Below are 26,271 nucleotides of genomic sequence, written 5' to 3'. Positions count from 1 at the left end.
GTACTTTTTTGCATCGTTTCAGAAATCCTTCCCTACCTCCAAGATCTTAAAGATATGATCCTTTATCCTCCAAATACCTAACAGTCCTCTTTATATTTAAGGCCTTAATCCATCAGGATTTGGTTTTTGTGTATGGTTTCTTCCACATGGATAACCAAGTATCCTCACACCATCTATAAAGAGCTTATCTTTCCCAGAGATCTGTGTTGCCACTTACCATCTATCTAGTTTCCACAACTGCAAGGGTCCTAGTCTGAGGCCTCTACTTAATTAACTAATCTAAACTTCCCTGTGCAAAGTAAATACTGTATCTAGTTCTACAGTTTTATACAGCAGGTTTTGATTATTACTGGGTTAACTGGTTTTGGCTTTTGGTTAGTCTTCCACATACATTTTAGAATCGGTATTTATAAATTCCATGAAAAATTATGTTGGGAAATTGATTGGAACCACAGTGACACTACAGACCAACTTGAAGAAAATGGCAAATTTATAATACTATGTTTATTAATAAAATGGTATAAATTTTAATAATTTTCAAAAAGTTTTTATAATTTTCTCCATATAGGTCTTACAGATCTTCATATACAATATTCTTAGCAATCTTTTAAATGTGTTGCTACTGAAAATTGATTTTCTCATCTCCCTACCTTTTTTTAATTGAAGTATAGCTGACACACGTTACACTAGTTTCAGGTGTACAACATAGTGATTTAACAACTCTATACCTTGTGCTATGTTCACCACAAGTGTAGCTCCCATTTGTCACCAGACAACACTATTACAATATCATTGACTATATTCCCTATGCTGTACCTTTTATCCTGGTGACTTATTCATTCCATAACTGGAAGCCTGTATCTCCCACTCCCCTTCACCCATTTTGCCCTTTCTCTTATCCCCACCCCTCTGGCAACCAACAGTTTGTTCTCTGTATTTATGGATCTGTTTCTGCTTTTTGTGTATTCATTTGTTTTTTAGTTTCCACATAAAAGTGATTATCATATGGGGGTTTTGTCTTTCTCTGACTTATTTCACTGAGTGTAATACCCTGTAGGTCCATCCATGCTGTTGCAAATCTCATTCTTTTTCATGGTCGAGTAATATAATATTGAGAGAGAGAGAGAGAGAGAGAGTGTGTGTGTGTGTGTGTGTACATACACACCCCACAGCTTCTTTATCCATTCATCCATTGATGGGACAATTGGGTTGCTTCCAAATCTTAGCTATTATGAATAATGTTGCAATACACATAGAGGTGTATATATCTTTTCGAATTAGTGTTTTCCTTTTCTTTGGGTATACCCAGCAGTGGAATTACTGAGTCATATGGTATCTTTTCTTAATTTTTTGAAGAACCTCCATACTGTTTTCGACAGAGGCTGTACCAACTTATATTCCCCCAACAGTTCACAAAGGTTCCTTTTTCTCCACATCCTCGCCAATGCTTATTTATTTTTTTTACTGAAAATTAATTTTTTAAGATTATATTATTTATGTAGAAATGTTTGCAGAAATGTACACTGTATAGAAATACAGAGAACTGTAGTTAACTTTTGTATATTGGTCTTATATCCAGTCACCTTGCTAAACATTTAACATTTCTAAAACTTTGTGGATTGAGTTTTTCATATATATAACATCTGATAATGAAGAGCTTTGCTGGGGTGGGGGGAAGCTTCCTTCCCAATGCTTATATCTTTTGTTTTTCACTGTCTTACTGGACTGGGTAGACCTTAGAATAATGTTGAGTAACAGTGGTGACAGATATTCGCCAAAGGTTTAATGTTTTATTAATTTAAAAAAGCTTCCTTTTATTCATCGTTTGCTAGGTTTTCTTTTTTAAAAATCAAGAATGTTCTTGAATCAGTTTCTCCTTTACACAGTGAATTCCTAGGGAACACCTAACTTGATCATAAGAGGTTATGTTTTTATATACAGCTGGATTCAATTTGCTAATGTTTTGTTTGGGATATTTACATAAGCTTGGCCTGTCATTTTCCTTTCTAACAAAGTTATTGTCTCATTACGGTTCTGAAATTATGATGGGCCTATAGAATGAGTTAGCATTCTTTATTTTTAGGAAGACCTTTTTATAAGTTTGGTAAGCTCTTGCATATGAAACTATCTGTGCTAGTGTTAAATTTTTAAGGTTATTTTAAATTACTATTTCACATTCTTTAATTCTTTAATAGTTACAAAACTATTCAATTTTTGTATTTCTTCTTGGGTCAGTTTTGTTAAACCATATTTTTCCAGGAATTTTCCCATCTCATTCTGTTTTCAAATTTATTGGTAAAAAATTGCTCAGAAAATTATCTTTTTAATCTGGACACAATCTATAACCATGTGTCTTTCTTCACTGGAAATATTGTTTGTGTAAACCATCCTTTTTTCTCCATTATCAGTGTTGCTAGAAGCTTGTCTATTAGTCTTATCAATGAACCAACCTCTGGCTTTATTGATGCTCTTTACTACTGGTGGAGGTCATCAAGAGGATGTGACTTTGGGTTGACCCACAGGCTGGACCTGAGCAATCGGAGGTGTCTCCTTAGAATGTACACACCATTCCCATACCAGGAGCTATTTCATATCCTTGAGAATATAGGTGTTATTGAGACCATCTGGACTAAATATGTGACTGAACTCAGTTAAAGCCTCTATATAAACTTCTAACATTCAGGAGGAGGGGTGTGTGTGTGCACGTGCGCTACTCATCTTGTGGCCAACCAAGGCAAGCTTTGTATATAAGTTCCCTTGTTTATTAAACCTGCTACCTATCAATCTGGAATGGCCAGCGTCTTCCTTTAGTCATTTCCTGCACTCCCCATACCGGGGCTGGTTTTAGATTTCATCCAGGGAAATTCTGAGTTTGCAACCAATACCTACTATCTGTTCTTTACTGTTTAATATCCCAACAGGAGTGCTGCTATTGGCATTTGCCCTGTGGGTAACCTCTTTCCTCCCTCTTATCTACTCCTCCTAGAAAGTGTCCCAATTTCCTACAAGCTCAGCAATGTATCAAAAAGCATGTTTTACCCAGTATTCAGAATCTAGTTGTTCTGCAGTATGAGAGCCACCCAGAGTATCTAGCCTGCCATATATTTTGAAATATTTTAAAAATTCTCTTTGTTTCTCAAGATTCACAAATAACAGTTTTATCAGGTTAACCTCTTTTGTTTATTCTGTCCTAGTTTTATATACACACACACCACTCTTTTTATTACTCTTCGCTACAGCTATTGTACTCTGACTCTACACATGATTCTCCCCTCCTTGGCAGCCCATTCCAACATCCCCAGGACGGCATTTATAATATAATCTTATTTATCAAGTGTTACTGCAAAATTAAAAGGCAGAATACAAATAAGCCTGTATTTGATAATTTTCTGAAAGAAATCTAGTAAGATATAGAAACAGACTGCTTGACAAGAGTAGGTAATGTAGAAAACCAAAATCTTTATAATTTCTAAATGTGTTGAGCATAGTATAGGAACTCAGAAAATATTTGTTTAATGAATTTAGAAATCACAGAATGACTTAAGTCTTCAATTTTATAAAAATGTATTTTAAAATGTCAGGAGATCGCTAAAATCTACTCCATTATTTTCTGATCACAATTATACTGGGAGAGAAGAGTAAGGAGAGTGAAATAATATGGTGCATTTACCCTGAAAAAATACTGCAAAATGACTACACACATACCAGAATTCTCATCTGCTTGGCACATACTGTCTAGAACCTCTTGATCACCTTCTGCAGCTATATATGCCCAAGTATCAGTTTCATCTCTTGTATTTCTCCTTTCTTTAAGTAACTGCTTGTTTTCCTTGGTTTTGTGATCTTCTGTGATTTTACAGTCTAATATTTCTTCTCTTTTCCGATTATTCTCAGGAAATTCAGTTTTTTCTTCTGGAGTTAATTTAAGTAAATCAAATGCATTTCTGATTTCCTTAAATGCTGGTGAAAAATAAAATTGAGAATAAATGAGTCACAAATTTCTGCTGTAACCAAAAGAAAATCTGGGTGTTAAGGGAACAGTTATTTTTGAAATTTTTACTAATATTTGCCTTGGTTATAAAGCATGATCAGATTTACTATTCAAAGCCATGAAGTTATTTCAACTGGCCTTTCTATTGGCTGCTCAATATTTAGTAAGGGTCTCTAAAGTGAATGGCTGTTAATTAAATGTTCAACACTACTCCCAGTTTTGACAAAGGCCTACTGAAGACAGTGAATCTCAAAATAATCCTAGTCATGCCACCACTGTCCTTCTGCTAAAACAACTGCCTACAACTGTATCCTGAAGTTACCCTTGCACAAAAATGATTCCTGGTGAGTGTGCTGGCACCCTTCTGTTTCCCCCACTTACCACCAGGAATCATTTTTGTGCAAGGTTAACTTCAGATACAGTTGTAGGCAGCTATTTAGCAGTTGTAGGCAGTTCTACTTTGAATATTACCCTCAGCTATATACAGCTTTTGGGAGAAAAACCAGGTGAAAATAATCTCTCTCTTAGAATCACTGCTTCATGAGAGCATGTGTTCCAAGTACTTTTGGTACAAGAACTAAACTATCCATTGGGGTTGTATTCAAATACTGTTAACGGTGAATGTTTTATAAGGTACTTAATTCTAGTATTGACATGTCACAGATTCTCAATATGTTGTATCCTTCTGATCCAAAATTTATATTCAATATTATATTTATACAAATGACCCAGAGCTAAATACACACATGTATTAACAGTAGTTTGTCTCATTCAGCATCCACTATAAAGAGACATTTACTTTTCTACCACAACTAATTTACAGTATCTCTAATTCTAGTGTACTCCATCAAAAGGAGAAACAACAAAGTGAACAGAAGAGAAAAAAATTAATTACAGAAACAATATGAACTGTTATACAATAAAGTAATTGTTTAAATAAAAGTAGCATAAAGTTCTAAATTCTCCAGTGAATGAAATTTTCTAATTTGCAGGTTAGAAAAGAGAGACTGTCTTCACAGTAAATTAAATTCTTTGTATAAAAGATGACAATGGTAAATGATAAAATGTTAGTATTCACACTCACTCTTTAATCCCTTTGGCTCTTTACGGCCTTTTTCTTCCTTGTCCAAATCATGCCTTTTTTGGTTTTTTTCCTTGGGTTCATTTTTTTTAATCTCTTTCTCCTAAAAGAGACAAATGAAAGACACAAAACAAGAAGACAGAAAGAACTGATATTATATATCTGAAAATTGGAAAACGCAGGTTCCTGGCATCAGTGGCTGCATTTTAGGTACTATGGCACATAACCACTAATTATTAAATCTTTTTTCACATCAACTGCTTCCTCAATCAAGATTATCCCTTAACCGTGATGATTTACAAGATACCAAATTCAAAACCCAACACCTCATTCTAAATATTTTTTCATTATTAAAAATAAATTCCAAAAAAATTCTCCCATAGTCCTACCAACCAAACATCACTATTTTTATTTCTCCACATTCTCCCTTCTGATCTTTGGAAATTTACATAATTTTGTTGTTTAAAATTCATTTTCCTTGGGGCGCCTGGGTGGCTCAGTCGTTAAGCATCTACCTTCGGCTCAGGTCATGATCCCAGGGTCCTGGGATCGAGCCCCGCATCGGGCTCCCTGCTCAGTGGGAAGCCTGCTTCTCCCTCTCCCATGGCCCCTCCTCGTGTTCCCTCTCTCGCTGTGTCTCTATCAAATAAATAAAATAAAAATCTTTAAAAAAATTTTTCATTTTCCTTTATTTATACTGCACAGATATTTTTACATGACTGAGTTCATATGTATAATTTTCTTCAGCTTAACATTTTAAAAACTTTTCTATTTTTGCTACATTGACCTCATAATTAGTATTTCAAAAGAGAGATAACACCCAAAGTTGATGCAACAACATTTTCTTAATCATTTCCCTCATGGCTAGACATTTAGTTTGACTGGTATTAGTTTTAGTGAAACTACACTGCCATAAATATCTTTGTATACCTAGCTTTTCCCCCCTTTAAAATGATTTCCTGATGATAAATCCACAAAGAATGGATGAAAAAAAAGATCTTTTTGTAGCCCTTGATAAATATTGCATATATGAATACTTTCATAATGTGGAAAATATTTACATTTTGAAATACCACATAAAAATAATTTTTATAATAATGGGATAAAATCCTATTAAACATTTTTTAAGATTTAAAGGCTTATAAATATTTGTGCATATTATTTAAGTAAAAAATAGTATATTAAGACAGAAGGGGAAAAATATCAAGTAAGGAAAAGCTAAGCTGATGAAAAGCTTATTTTCAGCGTTACTACACAATGCTACATACCAACTGAGTACCCCTAAAAAAAATCCTTTTGTTCACAAATTAGCCCTGAATTTTCTAGTTGTAATCTTAAAAAAAGCAAGTTTTAAGACTAAGAGAGAAGCTTGGGAGGTCCAAAAGCTGGATGATCTTCAGCATTTATAACCACTCATTCTAGTCACATATTAAGTGTAACTCCCTAACCACAGAAAAATTATTCTTATAGTTTGTTTCACTGTTTCCTCTTTGTTTTGTGAAATTTCTTGACCACTCAAAAAGAGTGCCAGCTTGATCTGAACATTTCTGTATTCTCTGAGATTCTGACTGCCCTTCAACCAATCCCCAGAGTACTTACCTCCCCACCTGAGTCAGGGGACCAGAGGCCTCTCTCTTCCAAACCTGCTCTTGAACTCTTTTGTGTCTGGACAGGTGCAGGTGGCAACTTATCTAACTCTGTGGTGCTTTTGCCTTTGTCCTGATTCCTTTGTTTCTTATATATAGTTTTCTTCTCTAGGAAAAGGTTCCTGTTTTCTAGTGTTTTGCTCTCTTTAAGTTCCTCAGTCTTTCTCAGTTTCTTTCTTTTTCTCTTTGCTTTGACATCTGCATCCTCATCAGCACTCAGAAAGCCATCTGGCTGTTTATCAAAAACATCTTGAACTGCATCTTGCCCTACTTTATCTTTTACGCTTTTAATCTTCTGTTTCTCTTCTCTGTTGTCCGAATGTAAATCTTCATTGTCATCTTCTTGAAAAGAGGAGTCATTAAGTATACTTGATTCAGCTTCCAACTGAGATTCAACACATTTCTCTTTTTTTGTTTTTCTGTTTTCTTTGGAATCTTCTCTTAATTTATTCTTTAAATCTCTTATTTCACCCTTTTTAACTTTCTTTAATTCCTTAGTTTCTTTTGTATCCTCTTTTTTGGGCTTTTTGGATTCCTTTAATTCTTCTTTGGCTTCTGAAATTCTTTTCTTTGTCCTTAAATCAAAAACTAAACTTTCAGAGGAGCTCTCCAGGTCTGGTTTGGATTTATCTTTTAGTTTCCCAGTCTTTGCTTTTTTCTTTTTCATATCATCTGGGCTTTTCTCTTCTCTATGCCTTAATTTTTTCTTTTTCTTCTTTGGAGAAGTATCTTCTTTTGTCTCACTTTGCTGATCACTATCAGAATTTGCCTCAAATATGTCATTATTTAAGGACAGTCTCTACAAAATATAAAAAAAGACTTAATAGTCATTAACATAGCAATTTAAAGGTTTTGAAAAGTAGTACTAATGAAATCTGGTAGAAATGTTTTTATTTTCAAGCAGTTTCTCAACTTCTTATAATTATTTATCTAAATTGAAGTTGTATATTACTTATGTCTCTGATTTAGCAAATAGGTCTTGGTGATGACAGTGAGTCTCATTTTAAAAAAGCGGATAAACACAGTGACAAAAAAATGTTAGTGTCGCTGAAGGTCCCAAACTAAAGCAGAAATGAACAATACAAGCCTTATGTATGGTGTATTTTATATGATTTGAAGTTCAAGTTTTCCAAAAAACCAAGAAAGTAATTTGTACAGACTTTCTTGCCTGCCAAAAAAGTAGTTACCACTCCAAATGCAAGGTTTTTAAAAAGACTAGATCCTAGATATCCTTAAAGGTGCTGTTGTATTTCAGTTAGTTATACATGGAATGGGCAAGACTGCACACAAATCTTACTTTCCCAATTGATTTGATTTGTGTTATAACCTGAAATACCTCCTATGGAAAATATATTTTTTAATGCTAACAACAACAAAAAAACCAAAACCAAACCCAAACAAACAAAAAACCTCACACCTTAGAAGTATTTATAATAGGGAGCCTGAGTGGCTCAGTTGGTTAAGCGTCTGGCTTTGGCTCAGGTCATGATCCCAGGGTCCTGGGATCAAGTCCCACATCGGGCTCCCTGCTCAGCGGGGAGCCTGCTTCTCCCTCTGCCTCTCTCTCTCTGTCTCTTATGAATAAATAAATAAAATCTTTAAAAAAAAGACCAACTTAAAAAAAAAATTTATAATAGACACAAAAACACTATGCAAAGTATGTTCAGTTCCCATTTCCCCAAAGTCTCTTCTTCTAAGTGACATGGGGGTGGAAAGGGAGGGAAGATAGGGACATTTTAAAAACGTTTTCCTGGGAGCCTGGGTGGCTCAGTTGGTTAAGCGTCTGCCTTTGGTTCAGGTCATGATCCCAGAGTCCTGGGATGAGTCCCACATCGGGCCCCCTGCTCAGTGGGTATTCTGCTTCTCCCTCTCCACAAAATAAATAAAATCTTTAAAAAATGTAATTAAAAAAAAACCCATTTTTCCTATAGTGTCTAAGAAATGAACATCACTGAAGTTAACAAGATAGTGAGAGTATGGTGGAACTGGCCTAACTTTTTGAATCTCCCTGAACTGCTTTATAAAAAGACAGAGCTATGGGGTGCCTGGTTGGCTCAGTTGGTAGAGCATGTGACTCTTGATCTTAAGGTTGTAAGTTCAAGCCCCATGTGTAGAGTTTACTAAAACAATTAAATAATAAATAAATAAAAAGACAAAGCTAGTAGGATAGCAAAATAAAACCCCCACAGACAATATCTACAACAAAATTAAATAGCATAATATCCCAGTGAACCCCAAAATATAGGTATGGGGACAAACTACTAAGAGCTATAAGACTGTTATGAATACCTACACAGGAGAAAGCAAATGAGAGAAATCACTACAAAGACTGACAGGTCAACCTGAGAAGAGTAGAAGGAAGGGGAGAACGTGTACATGTACAGGGTGACTGCAGGTTGTCTGTGGACATGTGAAGGGCTGGCCCGGGCCAGGTCCTGTGAACTCTCAAAAGTAACTGCCAATGGTCTCTCTCTTCCAGGATTTCCATGACAAAGCCCCAAAATGAGGAGAAACTGCTAAGATTAGATCCTAAATAAAATAGGACAGGAAAAATAGAAACAAAGAAAAGAGAAGATTCAGATATTAGGGGGAGGGGGGCAGAAAGTGAGGCAGGGTAAAACCAAAGCCAGAAAAAAAAATCTCATTAAGTCTAAGGCCATATTTTTTAACCCTTCATAAAAATAATAAACTGCTCAGGAGCCATTAAGCTAAAAAAAATTATCTTATTCTCTTCTTTTGCCTTCCAAAACATCAGAAAAAGTAATTTCATATCAATATAAACAGCAGAAAATTAGGGTAAGATGTTTTACTAAGTTGTTACAAGAAAAAACAGACCAAGGAACAGAGTACTCTAAAACAACAAAAGCATGCCAGAAAGACACGCCTACAAGACAGTAGAGAAAATAAACAAAAATTTTGAGGCATCACACAAAAAGACCAAGTCACTTAGAAGAGAAAGAAATTCAGATTCATCTTTAGAGTAGTGCTTTATGTCAGATAACAACAGAATAACACATTAAGATATTCAACAAAAGAAAATGTGAGCCAAGAATTTATATTCAGTCAAACTGGCTTTCAATATAAAGACTGCCAACAACTATTATGAAATACAAGAACTCTAGGAATATTTTTCTCATGAGCCCTTCTACTACAGAGGTGGTTCTAAAACCTTAGCATGCATCAGAATGCTGGAGGGCTTATCAAAACACAGGCACAGGGTGCCTTCGTGGCTCAGTTAGTTAAGCGTCCCACTATTGATTTTGGCTCAGGCCATGATCTCAGGATCATGGAATTGAGTCCTGTGTTGGGCTCTGTGCTCTCCCTCCCTCTGCTCTCTCAATCTCTAAAATAAATAAAATAAAATCTTAAAAAAAAAAACCCACAAAAAAACCTACAACCAAGAACCCCAAAAACACAGGCAGCTGGTTGCTCTATCCAACGATGTGCAGCCCAGAGACTGCATTTCTAACACATTCCCAGATGAAGATAACTGATACTTCTGGCCTGGAGTCCACACTTTGAGAACCACTATACTAAAGAATGAGCTTCAGATAACCAATAATGACTGGATAGACATCAAAATAAAGACAGGCAGAAACTATTAAATAGATACCTGCTTTTAGAATTAAGACTGAATGATGGCTATAAGAGAGTACAGGATGTAATAGTCACTAATACTCTTGATAATAGAGCAGCTATCAAAATAATGGGGAGAGAATGGTGAGAAAATACTAAACAATACATAGTATTCTTGCTGATTGCCTTATAGTTCTAAACTGAGAGTAAAGGGACAGTACTTCAAATCGGATATGGAGGGAAAGGGAACGCAGCAAGAAGATAAGTACTAATTAACAACCAAAAGAACCTGTTTATCAAATTGAAAAACATAACCACTGAAAAGAAAAAAATCAATCCAAAGAACTTTTGAATGCTAAACATCCTCAGTGAATATGCTTACTAGGGACAAAAAGAACTGCAAATAAATTTGTTGGAGTTTTACAACAGGATGGGTGTAGTAAATCTGAAACTAACTTCTCATTTTTGTAGGACTGAGTAAATGAGTATATATAACATTGGTGGGAACCAGAGTTCTCACAGTAGGAAAAGGGAAACAGACTATGGCCAGGTAGAATGAGTGGAAACCCTGAGGTCATGGACTGAAATTACAGATACCAATATGAATTTATGACATATATTTTTTCCTTTAGCTCTGGCTACTTAAAGGGCCTAGAAATAATCATACCCCAGTAGTAATAAGTACATCTTTTTTTTTTTTTAAGATTTTATTCATTTATTTGACAGAGACACAGCGAGAACAGGAACACAAGCAGGGGGAGTGGGAGAGGGAGAAGCAGGTTTCCCGCTGAGCAGGGAGCCTGATGCGGGGCTCGATCCCAGGACCCTAGGATCATGACCTGACCCGAAGGCAGACGCTTAACCGACTAAGCCACCCAGGCGCCCCTACATCTTGGATTTTAATCCTATCCTCCTTTACAAAGAATCAGGATTCCTTGGAGAAATGGCTAATACCAGGGACGGAGTAGTAAAGTACATGGTAACACTGAACACCTTGTCAGAAGAAATGATGTGCTCACAACAGAAGGGGAAACATCAAAAGGACACAAGAGCTGCCTTGAAGGGGCTCCTACTAGCCAAATTTGGAACCATTTTAGCATCAACATGAATAACAGCAGCAATGGATGACTGATGAATAAAACGATTCCAGGAGTGTGTACTGATACTAAAAAAAATTTCGGGGAGGGAGGAGCTGTTCTTTATAAAATACAAACAAAAAATATACAATAACAGAATTAGAAAAATCAGTATTTGTAACCACCACAGGAATAACTAATTGAGGAAAGAAGCATCAAGGTATTTTAAAACCATGGGGTGAGAGGCTGTTGGGGAACAAGAGATTCTCAGTCTCAAATGTTACTTATCATTAGGTTATTTACTATCATGCTATTATTTTATTTATTTTTAAAGATTTTTATTTATTTGAGAGAGAGAGAGAATGAGAGAGAGAGCATGAGAGGGGGGAGGGTCAGAGGGAGAAGCAGACTCCCCACTGAGCAGGGAGCCTGATGCAGAACTCGATCCTGGGACTCCAGAATCATGACCTGAGCCGAAGGCAGTCGCTTAACCAACTGAGCCACCCAGGCTCCCTCATGTTATTATTTTAAAAGGAAAAAGGTACCTTTAAAAAGAGAGGGAAAAAAACAGGCCTCACTTTATCATAAAATTATAATTTAACACCAGCAATAAATGGGATAATTGACATATCATACATCTCTTGCCATCATGTAATTACCTATATAACATTTGTCAGAATGCTCACACTGAATCTAATCACCAGGAAAGAAACCATCTAATTCCAACTTAGGAAAAAAACCACTATTTGTGATTTAACACTAATTATCATTCATCTAGTTCCAATGTGAAGAACTTTCTATGAAACAACTGGTCTGGATTCCTTTTTTTTTTTTAGATTTTATTTCTTTATCAGAGAGAGAGCACAAGCAGGGGGAGTGACAGGCAGAGGAAGAAGCAGACTCCCCACTGAACAGGGAGCCTGATGCAGGACTCGATCCCAGGACCCCAGGATCATAACCTGAGCCGAAGGCAGACACTTAACTGACTCAGCCACCCAGGCGCCCTGAACTGGTCTGGATTCTTAAAGATCCACATCATGAAAGACGAAAAAAGAAAAACAGGCTATGGAACTGTTCTAGATGAAACAAAACCAGAAGACATGAAACTAAATGCACTGCACGACAGAAAGCAACAAAGGACATCCCAGGACAAACGGGGAAATCCATATGAATGTAGCTTCATCTTAGCTGTATATTAGGTTAACAGTGTTGCTGAGGTACTGCTGATAGGGCACACTGATAAATTTAAAGTTCCCTGAGTGTAACAGTGCAGGAGAATGTCTTTGTTGTTATGAAATACGAAATACGCACTGAGGACTTCAAGTCTGCAACCTGCTCTCAAATGCTTCAGTTGTCATTCTCTCAACCAAAAGCTACCCTTTTGCTTCAAGCAATTTCTGTGAAAGAGTACTTAATGACTCTACTACTTCAATTTTCCCTCCATCCTAAAGAGTTTACAACTGACTTCCTTCATCTTAAAAATCATTTTGCCTTATTTCACATAGCATAATCCTCTCCAGTTCCATCCATGTCAATGCAAATGGTAGAAGTGAAATAAGTCAAGCAAAGAAAGACAATTATCATTTGGTTTCACTCATCTGTGGAATATAAGGAATAGCGCGGAGGACCACAGGGGAAGGGAGGGAAATCTGAATGGGAAGAAATCAGAGAGGGAGACAAACCATGAGAGACTCTGGACTCTGAGAAACAAACTGAAGGTTACAGAGGGGAGGGGGGGTGAGGAGATGGGGTAGGTGGGTGATGGGTATTAAGGAGGGCACATGTTGTGATGAACACTGGGTGTTACACACAACTAATGAGTCGTTGAACACTATATCAAAAATTAATGATGATTCATTAATATGTTGGCTGATTGAACATAAGACTGGTTGGTGTTGACCTCCTCATTTCCAAACGATATAGCCTGCTTTTATTTAAATTGTTCCCACTGGTAAAAGGGAAAAGGGTGCAGGGTGGGGTATGGGGGCAAATAGGAAGAACAAAGTTCATCTTGGTAGGTGTATGACTAACTACTGCAAAAAAAATTTCAACTAAGAATTACAAAACTCTGAATTATTTTTTCAGAATACTTAACAATCATATTATTACTTGGAACATGGTAATAAACACTATCTTGTACTCTCCACAAATCACCCAATCTACATTTCTAGCCCATATCTTTCTTTTCAACTCAGACCAATATTTCCAATGAACTGGACATCTTCACTTGGATGACAAACCAGTAACTAAAATCTAAAGTGTTCAAAACTGTATCTGTTCCCTAAGTAATACCGTCATTTGTCTGGGTCCCCAAATGAGTAACCTTAGTCATTTCTGACTCTGCTTTTCCCTAGATCAGATCAGTCACTAGATCCTGTGGAATGTGGAATCAGTTCTCCAAACTATGCTACCTTAATTCAGTCTTCACCTCTCCCTGCCAGCAGTGTCTCCCCATTTCAGAACCATGACCACGGTGTCTCCAGAACTCCTGCTAATAAACACAGAGGGATGAATGACAGAATTAGAAAATCACTATTTTCTACCCTCTAATGAGAAAATGGTTCTAGGCAATGATCAATGGCTCCTAAAACCTACACATGAAAAGTTGGGAGTTTTCTAATGAAGGATCAGAATGAAAACACCTAATTTCAATGACTGTATTAATCCCACTGTAAGGGAGTCAACTAAACATCATGTGCTTTCTGATGTGCAGGAGGTGAACACCACTTACAACTATCCTTGCAAAATAAATAAATAAATAAATAAATAAATAAATAAATAAACCTGAATGTAAATATAATCATGCCTCCATATCTAGCTACCAGTTTACAGAAATATGGGGCTAGAGGAACATGTTAAATACCACCATGCACTCAGCCAAACCCAGCACATAGGAAATTCTGCAGAAAATGATGTGGTTTCTTCATCAAATAAACAACATGGGGAATAAAAAGCTTAGAGTAAGATTATCAATGATACATGATGTGTAGACCTTTTTCAAATCTCAAATTTGCTTGAAAATATTCTAGCAAATAGGGGTACCTGGGTGACTCAGTTGGTTAAGCATCCGACTGTTGATTTCAGCTCAGGTCATGATCTCGGGGTCATGGGCTCAAGCCCCACATCGGGTTCCACACTTGTCTTGGAGCTTGCTTGGGATTCTCTCTCTCCCTCTAGTCCTCCCCCCAACCTCCTCCTCTCTCTAAAAAAAAAAAAAAAAAAAATTTAAAAAAATCCTAGCGAATACAAAGCGAGAGGGAGAGCAGTGGACAGAAAAAGGAAGAATGGCCAAGTACTGGTAATAACGGACACTGGTGATGAATGAACTCTCATGACACTGACCTTCCCAGTTTTGTATGTTCAAATTTTCCTTAATAAAATTCTTCAAAAATAAGAGTCTGGACTATATCAGACACTATATTTATTAAAAATGCTATCCCTAAATAAAAGAAAAAACCCAAAAAGGTATAAATAGTAAAATGTTGATGAAGCAGTGCAGTAGAGGTTCACTACCATATATTAGCCATCGAAGCTCAAGGCAGACCAGTGGTTCCCTGATTGTAGATTATCTGTCCATTAAAAACAAAGGGCTAGACCATATCACACATAAATAGCACCTCAATTTTTTTTAGTTTAAAATACTCAATTTTTTTTAGTTTTGGTCAAAAAAAGATAAAAAGGGAACCAAATGTTAAATGCCGAGAAGTATTTTAATGAACAAATACCATTTCTACATCATGTATATTTTCTGATTAATAGCATTAACAACCATTTTTGGGGATTATTTATTTATTTTTAAAAAATATTTATTTATTTTAGAGAGAAAAAGAAAACACAAGCAGGAGGGGCAGAGGGAGAGAGAATCTCAAGCAGACTTCTCACTGTGCACAGAGCCCAATGCAGGGCTTGATCTCACGACCCTGAGATCACGACCTGAGCTGAAACCAAGAGTCAGACACCTAACTGACTGTGCCATCCAGGTGCCCTTTTTGGGATTATTTAAGAAACCATTTCTAATTTCTGTGATGCTTACTAAGTCCTAAGCAAGCAATGCTCCTAGATTTAAATAGAAAAAGTGACAAATCAAATATTCTTACAGATACTACTGTGGTGAAACCCCTCCATTAAGACAAAAATTTTGGTGACTGGGATATATCACAGTTTTCACAGACAACACATATTTGTTGCTTGCATGAACACGGATGATGAGATGAACAAAGCAATTTTCTCCTACAGACTATTTCTATATCTACAGTGAAAAGAATCACAAAAGCATATGAATGGCAAAACTATTTTGCTAAAGGGGAAAAAGATCAGTGACCAGTTGTATTTTTGCCATATTCCTATCCACTGACCTTACCTCAAAGAGTCACAGCAATATACTGGAATATTTAACAGATGAGAGAATTCATGAGAAAGCTGACCTGATTTAGGAAATATAAGTTTCAGTCTTTAAAATCTAAATTTTGAATTTTTGAATTTCAGACTCAAAATGTACCTAGAATTTCAAATTTTTTAAAAAGATTTTATTTATTTGAGAGAGAGAGTGAGAGAGAGCGCGAGAGATCATGAGCGGGGGGGGGGGGAAGAGTAGAGGGAGAAGCAGACTCCCAACTGAGCAGGGAGCCTGACATGGCACTCAATTCCAGGACCCTGGGATCATGACCTGAGCTGAAGACAGACCCTTAACCAACTGAGCCACCCAGGCGCCCCTAGAATTTTAAATTATTTATAAAATAGTACAGAGAGCTTAGAAAAAAAAAAGTGAAGAAGTACCTTTTTTTTTTTTTTTAACACTATTTTTAAGTAATCTTTACACCCAACGTAGGGCTCATACTCACAACCCCAAGATCAAGCGTTGCATACTCTACTGACTGAGCCAGCTAGGCACCTCTCAGGTGGAGAAATATCGTTCTAAAATTAGGACAGGATTCATAAGCTTAAGAATACACCTTAAACACACCAGTCTATCAGCAATCATTCTCATTCAGACCATTATCAATAATTTTAAATCAAGAAAAAGAGCTGCAAGTAGGGTTTAACCAGAGGCTTGGTAAAGTAAAAGAGACAATAAAGCTAGTATTCTGCAGGAAAATGAGAAATACACTTAAGGAAGAATTCAGGGCGCCTGGGTGGCTCAGTTGGTTAAGCGACTGCCTTCGGCTCAGGTCATGATCCTGGAGTCCCGGGATCGAGTCCGCATCGGGCTCCCTGCTCGGCAGGGAGTCTGCTTCTCCCTCTGACCCTCCTCCCTCTCATGCTCTCTGTCTCTCATTCTCTCTGTCTCAAATAAATAAAAATAAAAATCTTTAAAAAAAAAAAAAAGGAAGAATTCAATCAAAAAGTCTAAATTTTTTGAGTAATAAGAACCTATCACTTAGTAAAACAGATGTATTTGTGTTTGTGAGAGTGTTTTTAGGGAAAGAAATAGGGAAGGAAAGAATAGGCACCCATTCCAGAAAAGTGAAGTGTAAGTATAGCAAAAGAATTTGAGGAAAAAAGTCTCTACTTTAATGTGAACTCATTTTGTAAAGGGTTTCCTCTACAAAAAATTTAAAAATAATGAGGATTTTGCTTAGAAATTTAAAAACCAAAAGACCTTGCCACTATAAAAAAATTTAAAAAACTGAGTCCACTATTCTCAATGGATTTCAAGCTATAGCCCAAACTAAAAGGCAACCTACCATAATGGTTAAGAATGTAACTGCCTGGCTCTATCATTACTAACTGATTAACTTGAGCTATGGTTACTTATCTAAACCTCAGTTTCTCATCTTAATGCACATAAAGTGGTGACCCAGTGTTTGGCACATACACAGTATAAGTGCTCAGTAAATACAAGCTGCCTTGTTATTGTTATTATTATTAAAAACCACTACAATCACTCAAAATTGGGTCCTAATATTGTTTTGGTTGAAACTCAAACTGTAGGGAAAGAAGATAAACATTCAGTCCTTAAAATAGAGGCTTCTTTTGTGAAAAATTTTCACTATATAGTTCTAAGTCCCAGAAGCTCTGCGAGTATTCTAAAAAAATTACAATAATTTCTAATGAAAAAGAAAACTAAAAGCAAAATCAAAAAGTTGAGTAAGAGTTGGTTCAATTTATAAATAGAAGCGATAAAGGAAATTTACATGGAAAAGTACAACAGGAAATTCTTACAAGATTTATACATAAATCCAATTCAATTATTTGTGGAATAAGAGGACCAAGGATAAAACAATAGAAAGAAGAAAACCCTTACTCCAAGTTTTTGCATCTGTTTTAATAATAACTCACTCCAGCCCACCATGAAATCTTTTTCCAAACTGCTGATGATGTAAGTTTAACTTATCTGGGGCACCTGGGTGGCTCAGTCGGTTAAGCATCAGACTCTTGATTTCAGCTCAGATCACGATCTCAGGGTCGAGAGATCAAGCCCTGTGTCAATTGATCGTGTGTGTGGAGACTGCCTGGGATTCTCTCTCTTCCTCTCTTTCTGCCCCTCACCCTGCTCGCACTCTCTTTCTAAATAAATAAATCTTTTTTTTAAAAAAAGTTTAATTTATCTGCGCTCCTTTGATCTCTTAATCCTTACCATCCGAAAGAGTTTACTAAAAAGCAATAAAGTAGCTAAAAACTAAAGTGGGAAGAGAAGAGAAAAACAAAAGACCTGTGTAATCAGATCTGTGAATAATCTCTAATGGATTAAAATTTATAGCTTTATAAAATGATCTAAGGCTTATTTTAATTAGCAGAAAAATCAGACATAATATGTTGATAATGCAAATCAAAACAATTGTTTACTATTATTATTATCATTATTATTATCTATAGTAGCAACATGAATACTACAAAAAATGTTCCTAAGATACACAAAAACAAGATGGTCATACCATTGATGAACAAATAAAGTTTTGACATGTTTTTAACCTCCCCACTTTCACCTTACTCTTAACTAAAAGAAAAGTATTAATCAACATGTCCAAACTATACTTGTTTGTCAACTGTGATCATAGATTGACTACAGAAGGAAGAGTTTGGCAAAAATCAATTTAAGCATTCTGTGAGAATCAACTGGCTATACAGAATTTACGATATACAGAATACTATATATTTTATTATTTGTAATTTTTTAAAAAGATTTTGAGAGAGCAAGAGAAAGAGAGAGAGAGCAAGAGTTTAGGGGGCAGGGGGGAAGAGGGAGAGGGAGAAACAGGCTCCCAAGTGAGCAGGGAGCCAACGTGGGGCTAGATCCCAAGACACTGGGATCATGACCTGAGCCAAAGGCAGACACTTAACTGACTAAGCCACCCAGGCACCCCTATTTGTAAATTCTTTGCTGCACATTCCTTATGTCAGTAAAATTTATAGTACGTTTATTATACTAAAAAAAAGAAATATGAAATAAAACATGATACCTGAATATCCTTCTTGACCGGCTTAGCTTTGTTCTCCACAACGTTCTTCCTAAATTCGAGAAGAACTTCTTTACAGTCCTCAAGATGAATCTCAGGCTCCCAGGTATCATCATCTGATGTGTATCCTTTCCATCGAACTTTGTAAAGGATTTTACCCTGTTACAGAATTAAAAACAGGCAAATAAAGGACATTAAATTTGATAATTTAAATGATTAACTTTCCAGAAACATACAATCCTGAGAATATACGAATGAACTTGAAATGGAGATTAATATCATTATAAAGCATATTAATCTCCTGAAGCAAGTGCATTTAAGAAAAAAGTGTCACAACAAAACTAAAAATAAACAAATGAAACTATAGCAAACTAAAAAGCTTCTTTACTACAAAGGAAACCATCAACAAAATGAAAAAGCAACCTACTGTATTGGAAAATATTTCCAAATCACGTATCTGATAATGGGTTAATACCCCAAATATATAAAGAACTCATACAACTCAATAACAAGAAACAATCTGACTAAAAAGTGGGCAGATGTGAATAGACATTTTTCCAAAGAAGACATACAAATGGCCAACAAATATATGAGAAGATGCTCAACATCACTAATCATCAGGGAAATGCAAATCAAAACCACAATGAGATCTCACCTCATCCTCTTATTATCAAAAGGAAAAGAAATAGCAGGTATTAGAAAGGATTAGAAAAAAAGAAACCCCTGTGCACTGTTGGTAAGAATGTAAACTGGTGTAGCCACTATGCAAAAACAGTAAAAAGGTTCCTCAAAAAATTAAAACAAAAACAAAAACAAAAAAACCTACCATAGATCCAGCAATTCCACCTCTGGGTATTTATCTGAAGAAAACAAAAACACTAACTCAAAAAGATATATGTACACCCATGTTCACTGCATTACCACTTCAATAGCCAAAAAGTGGAAATAGCCCAAGTATCCTCAACAGATGAATGAAGAAAATGCATGCGCGCACACACACACACAATGGAATATTATTTGGCCATAAAAAGGAATCCAATCTTGCCACTGGCAACATGTTTGGACCTCAAGGACATTATAGTAAGTAAAATAAGCAAGACAGAGAAAGACAAATACTGCGTAATCTCAATTATGTATGGAAGGAAACAAAACAAAACAAAAACCCAAGCTCATAGAAAAAGAGAAAGGACTGGAAGTTGCCAGAGGCAGGGGTTTGGGGTAGAAGAAATGGATGAAGGGGGTCAAAAGTTACACACTTCCAATCATAAACTAAGTCACGGGGATGTAATGAGCAGCATGGTGACTACAGTTAATAACACTGTACCGCATACTTAAAAGTTGCCAAGAAAGCAGATCTTAAAAGTTTTCATCACAAGAAAAAAAATTTTGTAACTATGTAAGGTGATAGATATTAACTAGACTTATTGTGATGATTTTGCAATGCATAAAAATATCGAATCATTATGTTGTACACCTGAAACTAATACTAATAGTATATGTCAATTATACCTCAATTTTTAAGAATTAAAATAAATAAACAGTATTGCTGATCTACTTTTCATAAATTGAAGATTGAGGTCTTTCTCTGATTACATAAGCAATGTGTAATCTTTGAAAATCAATAAAAAGGAAAAAAACAAAAATCACCCATAGATGATAGAGGGAACATACCTAAATATCATAAAAGCCATATGCGAAAAACCCAAAGCGAGTATCATCCTCAATGGGGAAAAATGAGATCTTTACCCCAAAGGTTGAAAACACAACAGGGATGTCCACTCTCATCACTGTTGTTCAACACAGTACAGCAATCAGACAACAAAAAGAAGTAAAAGGCATCCAAATCAGCAAAGAAGAAATCAAGCTTTCACTCTTCTCAGATGACATGATATTCTATGTTGAAAACCCAAAAGATTCCACCCCAAAATTGCTAGAACTCATACAGCGATTCAGCAAAGTGGCAGGATATAAAATCAATGCACAAAAGTCAGCTGCATTTCTATACACTAACAATGAGACACAAGAAAGAGAAAGCAAGGAATTGATCCCACTTACAATCACACCAAAACCCATAAGATACCTAGGAATAAACCTAACCAAAGAGGTAGAAGATCTGTATTCTGAAAACTTTCGTAAGAACACTTATGAAAGAAATTGAGGAAGACACAGAGAAATGGAAAAACATTCCATGCTCATGGACTGGAAGAAAAATATTGTTAAAATGTCTATGCTACCCAAAGCAATCTACACATTCAATGCAATCCCTATCAAAATACCATCAACGTTTTTCACAGAGCTGGAACAAACAATCCTAAAATTTGTACGGAAACAGAAAAGACCCCAAATTGCCAGAGGAATGTTGAAAAAAAAAACCAAAGCTGGGAGCATCACAATTCCGGACATCACTGTATTACAAAGCTGTAATCATCAAGACGGTGGAATAGAATAGAGAACCCAGAAATGGACCCTTAACTCTATGGTCAACTAATCTTTGACAAAGCAGGAAAGAATATCCAATAGAAAAAAACAGTCTCGGGGCACCTGGGTGGCTCAGTCATTAAGCGTCTGCCTTTGGCTCAGGGCATGGTCCCAGGGTCCTGGGATCGAGCCCCACATTGGGCTCCCTGCTCCGCGGGAAGCCTGCTTCTCCCTCTCCCACTCCCCCTGCATGTGTTCCCTCTCTCGCTGTGTCTCTCTGTCAAATAAATATCTTTAAAATCTTTAAAAAGAAAAAAGAAAAAGAGTCTCTTCAACAAATGGTGTTGGGAAAACTGGACAGCCACATGCAGAAGAATGAAACTGGACCATTTTCTTACATCATACACAAAAATAAACACAAATGGATCAAAGACCTAAATGTGAGATAGGAATCCATCAAAATCCTGAAGGAGAACACAGACAGCAACGTCTTTGACCTCAGGTGCAGAAACTTCTTACTAGAAAGGTCTCCAGAGACAAAGGAAACAAAAGCAAAAATGAACTATTGGGACTTCATCAAGATAGGAAACAATCAACAAAACTAAAAGACAACCTACAGAATGGGAGAATATATTTGCAAATGTCTTATCAGATAAAGGGCTAGTATCCAAAATCTATAACGAATTTACCAAACTCAACACCCAAAAAACAAATAATCCAATCAAGAAATGGGCAGAATACACGAACAGACATTTCTCCAAAGAAGACATACAAATAGCCAACAGACACATGAAAAAATGCTCAACATCACTCATCATCAGGGAAATACAAATCAAAACCACAATGAGATACCACCTCACACCAGTCAGAATGGCTGAAATTAACAACTCAGGAAACAACAGATGTTGGCAAGGATGCAGAGAAAAGGGAACCCTCTTACATTGTTGGTGGGAATGCAAACTGGTGCAGCCACTCTGGGAAACAGTATGAAGGTTCCTCAAGAAGTTAAAATAGAATTACCCTATGACCAGCAACTGCTTACTAGGTATTTACCCAAAGGATACAAACATAGTGATTTAAAGGGGGCACCTGCACCCCAATGTTTATAGCAGAAATGTCCACAATAGCCAAACTATGGAAAGAGCCCAGATGTCCATTGACAAGATGAATGGATCAAGAAGATGTGGTGTGTATGTGTGTACACACACACACACACACTGGAATATTACTCAGCCATCAAATGAATGAAATCTTGCCATCTGCAATGACATGAGGGAACTAGAGGGTATTTTGCTAAGTGAAGTAAGTCAGTCAGAGAAAGACAATTATCATGCAATTTTACTCATATGCAGAATTTTACAGATGAACATAGGGGAAGGGAGGGAAAAATAAAATAAGACAAAATCAGAGAGGGAGACAAACCATAAGAGACTATGAACTATAGGAAACAAACTGAGGGTTGCTGGGAGGGGATGGGATTACTGGGTGATGGGCATTAAGGATGGCACTTGATATAACGAGCACTGGGTGTTATATGCAACTGATGAATCACTAAACTTTACCTCTGAAACTAATAATACACTACATGTTAATTGATTTTAAATAAAATTTAAAAAATAAAAATATTTTAAAAATCACCCATGGGGCGCCTGGGTGGCTCAGTCGTTAAGCGTCTGCCCTCGGCTCAGGTCATGATCCCAGGGTCCTGGGATCGAGCCCCGCATCGGGCTCCCTGCTCAGCGGGAGGCCTGCTTCTCCCTCTCCCACTCCCCCTGCTTGTGTTCCCTCTCTCGCTATGTCTCTCTCTGTCAAATAAATAAATAAAATCTTTTAAAAAATAAATAAAAATCACCCATAGATACTGATAATAATTTCATCTATTTCCTTCACCCTTTATATTTACAAACATAACTATAAATATGTATTTTACATATATTGTTTAAAACACTGGTATAATACTTTGTTTTTTTCACTTAGATATGGAACACCTCTTAATGTTTTAGTATTTTTCTTTTTTTTTTTAATTTTTTTTTTTTTAAGATTTTATTTATTTGCGAGAGAGAGAATGAGAGACAGAGAGCATGAGAGGGAGGAGGGTCAGAGGGAGAAGCAGACTCCCAGGGAGTCTGATGTGGGACTCGATCCTGGGACTCCAGGATCATGACCTGAGCCGAAGGCAGTCGCTTAACCGACTGAGCCACCCAGGCGCCCATGTTTTAGTATTTTTCAAAAACATGATTTTTACTGATGGTTCTAAATACAATAAAAAACACAACAAAAACTATCCCTTTGGAAACCAAAGGTTGCTTTGTTTCTGATTTTTGTTTTCATAAGCAAAGCTGTTACCTACTAGTGCATCTTTGATCAGATCTCTAGAATAAATTCCCCAAAGAGAGATCAATGGGATCAAATAATAAAGCCACCTAAACACTGTTAAAACACACTGCCAGAAAACACACTTCCAGAAAAGATGCTCTAATTTACATTTCCACCAGATAAAAGACCTCATCTCTGTATATCAGAGGTCAGCGAACTGTAGCAGGGCCTGCCACCCATTTTGGTTTGGTCATCCTGGGAGCTAAGAATGGGTTTTACATTTTTAAATAGTTGAAAACAAATCAAAAGAATTACATTTGTATCAAGCGTTTTATAATCTGTCATGCATGGACTAAATCTTGGCATTTATTAGCTCATTTAATCTTTACAACAACCCCGTAAAGTACTATTACTCATTTTATAGAGAAGGAAACTGAAGCTTCTAGATAAAGTAACTAGTAAAAATTATACAGCTGAAGAGTAATTCAGCTGAAATTAAAACCCAAGGGCACTTAACGCGCTTCTGCATATTATCCAACACTGTGAGGACGGTGTGTAAAATGTCAAAGGTGGATGCAGGTTAACACATTCTAGTGCACAGCACGGAGCCTACCTAAAAAGCATGTGCATATACTCTTAGCTGATATAAGCACTGTCCCCTCACCCTGTTATGTAACTGAACCATAAAACTGTATCAATTTAGACTTAGTTATTATTTTAAAATCATGAGATTTTGGGGCGCCTAGGTGGCTCAGTCATTAAGCATCTGCCTTCGGCTCAGGTCATGACCCCAGGGTCCTGGGATCGAGCCCCACATCGGGCTCCCTGCTCTGCAGGAAGCCTGCTTCTCCCTCTCACACTCCCTCTGTTATGTTCCGTCTCTCGCTGTGTCTCTGTCAAATAAATAAATAAAATCTTCAAAAAAAAAATCATGAGATTTTCAGGATTATCTTTTCAAAGTTAATCTAAATCTACTCTTTTCCCATTATTTCTTAGTTTCCAATCCTACTAGATGCTGATGTTGGTCTTTCTATAGGTAACAAGAATGATTGAAAGGCAGTATAGGCATGTTGAAGGGTAAATGGGGAGGGAGCAGCACTTGGCTTTGGTTTGGAAAGCTTATTGCCTCAGTGGTTGTATGAATAAAATCAGGTAGGTGTTAAGTGTAAGCTAGTATGGTGCTCTGCAGTACATGTGGAAAACTATTTCATATATTCCTGCTTCTCAGTCACATTGGGTATTGAGCAAAAAAAATAAACTAGAAATTTGGAGAAGCAAAAATCTGGAATATATACGATTAAGATTTGATAGCCATAAAACATTAAAAAGAAAAATTCTTGGGCGCCTGGGTGGCTCAGTTGGTTAAGCGACTGCCTTTGGCTCAGGTCATGATCCTGGAGTCCCTGGATCGAGTCCCGCATCGGGCTACCTGCTCAGCAGGGAGTCTGCTTCTCCCTCTCCCGCTCCCCCCTCTTGTGCTCTCTCTCTCTCTCAAATAAATAAAATCTTTAAAAAAAAAAAAAAAGAAAAATTCTTGTGAGAAAATGGGCAAAAGACAATAGGTAATTTTAAAATTTTATTGTAGTTTTATATATGTTTTTTGGTATATGTATCTTAAAATTTGCCATTTTAACTATTTTTAAGGGTAAATTCACAGAGACAGAAATGGCATTAAGTACATTCACACAGACGAGTTATCATGACTGTCCACCTCTAGAACTTTTTCATCTTTCCAAAATGAAACTGTCCTATTAAACAGTAATTCCCCTTCCCCTGAGCCCCTGGTATCCATCATTCTACTTTCTGTCTCTGTGAATTTACTTATTCTAGGTACTTCATGTAAGTGGAATCATGCAATATATGTTCTTCTGCTTCTGGCTTATTTCACCTACCATAATGTTTTCAGGGGTTCATGTTATAGTCAGAATTTCCTTCCCTTTTAAGAATGAGTAATATTTCAGGGCGCCTGGGTGGCTCAGTTGGTTAGGCGACTGCCTTCAGCTCAGGTCATGATCCTGGAGTCCCGGGATCGAGTCCTGCATCAGGCTCCCCACTCAGCAGGGAGTCTGCTTCTCCCTCTGACCCTCCCCCCTCTCATGCTCTCTCTCTATCTCATTCTCTCTCTCAAAAAAAAAAATAAAAAAAAAAGAATGAGTAATATTTCATTATATATATATATACACCACATTTTGTTTATTCATTCACCTGTTGATAGACACTTGGTTGTTTTCCATTTATTGGCTACTGTGAACAATGCTCTACTGGACATGGTTGAACAAATACCTGTCTGAGTTCCTGTTTTCAGTTCTTTTGGGTATATACCAAGGAGCAGAATTGCTGGGCCATGAGGTAATTCTGTTTAACTTTTTGAAGAACAGCCAAACTATTTTCCACAGTAGCTTTACCATTTTACATTCTCACCACCAGTGTAAGAAGGATCTAATCTCTCCACATTCTCACAAACACTTGTTTTCTATGTTTTTGTTTGTTTTATTATAGTCATCTAGTAACTGGTGTAAGGTAGTATCTCATGGTTTGTTTTTTTTTTTCAAAGATTTTATTTATTCATAAATAGACACAGATAGAGAGCGAGCGAGCGAGCATGAGCAGGGAGAGAGGCAGAGGGAGAGGGAGAAGCAGGCTCCCCCCTGAGCAGGGAGCCCGATGCGGGGCTCCATCCCAGGACGCTGGGATCATGACCTGAGCTGAAGGCAGACGCTTAACCATCTGAGCCACCCAGGCGCCCCGTATCTCATGGTTTTGATGTGCA

General features: G+C 36.7%; 1 protein-coding gene across 2 annotated transcripts in view; it reads right to left on the bottom strand.

Moving 5' to 3' along the window:
* The window catches only part of MPHOSPH8 (M-phase phosphoprotein 8), a 53,564-nt gene that overhangs the window by 18,821 nt on the left and 8,472 nt on the right, over positions 1-26,271 (bottom strand). For both annotated transcript variants that reach the window (XM_081814699.1, XM_006742307.3), the window contains exons 2-5: positions 18,771-18,926; positions 6,672-7,517; positions 5,076-5,175; positions 3,706-3,960 (exon numbers count right to left, since the gene is read on the bottom strand). In XM_081814699.1, coding sequence (XP_081670825.1) covers positions 3,706-3,960; positions 5,076-5,175; positions 6,672-7,517; positions 18,771-18,926 — 1,357 coding nt within the window. The remainder of the gene's footprint in view (positions 1-3,705; positions 3,961-5,075; positions 5,176-6,671; positions 7,518-18,770; positions 18,927-26,271) is intronic.

The sequence above is a fragment of the Leptonychotes weddellii genome, chromosome 3 (assembly GCF_054177405.1).
Source record: "Leptonychotes weddellii isolate Sample4059 chromosome 3, ASM5417740v2, whole genome shotgun sequence".
NCBI lineage: Eukaryota > Metazoa > Chordata > Mammalia > Carnivora > Phocidae > Leptonychotes > Leptonychotes weddellii.
This window is presented reverse-complemented; position numbering and strand designations above follow the sequence as displayed.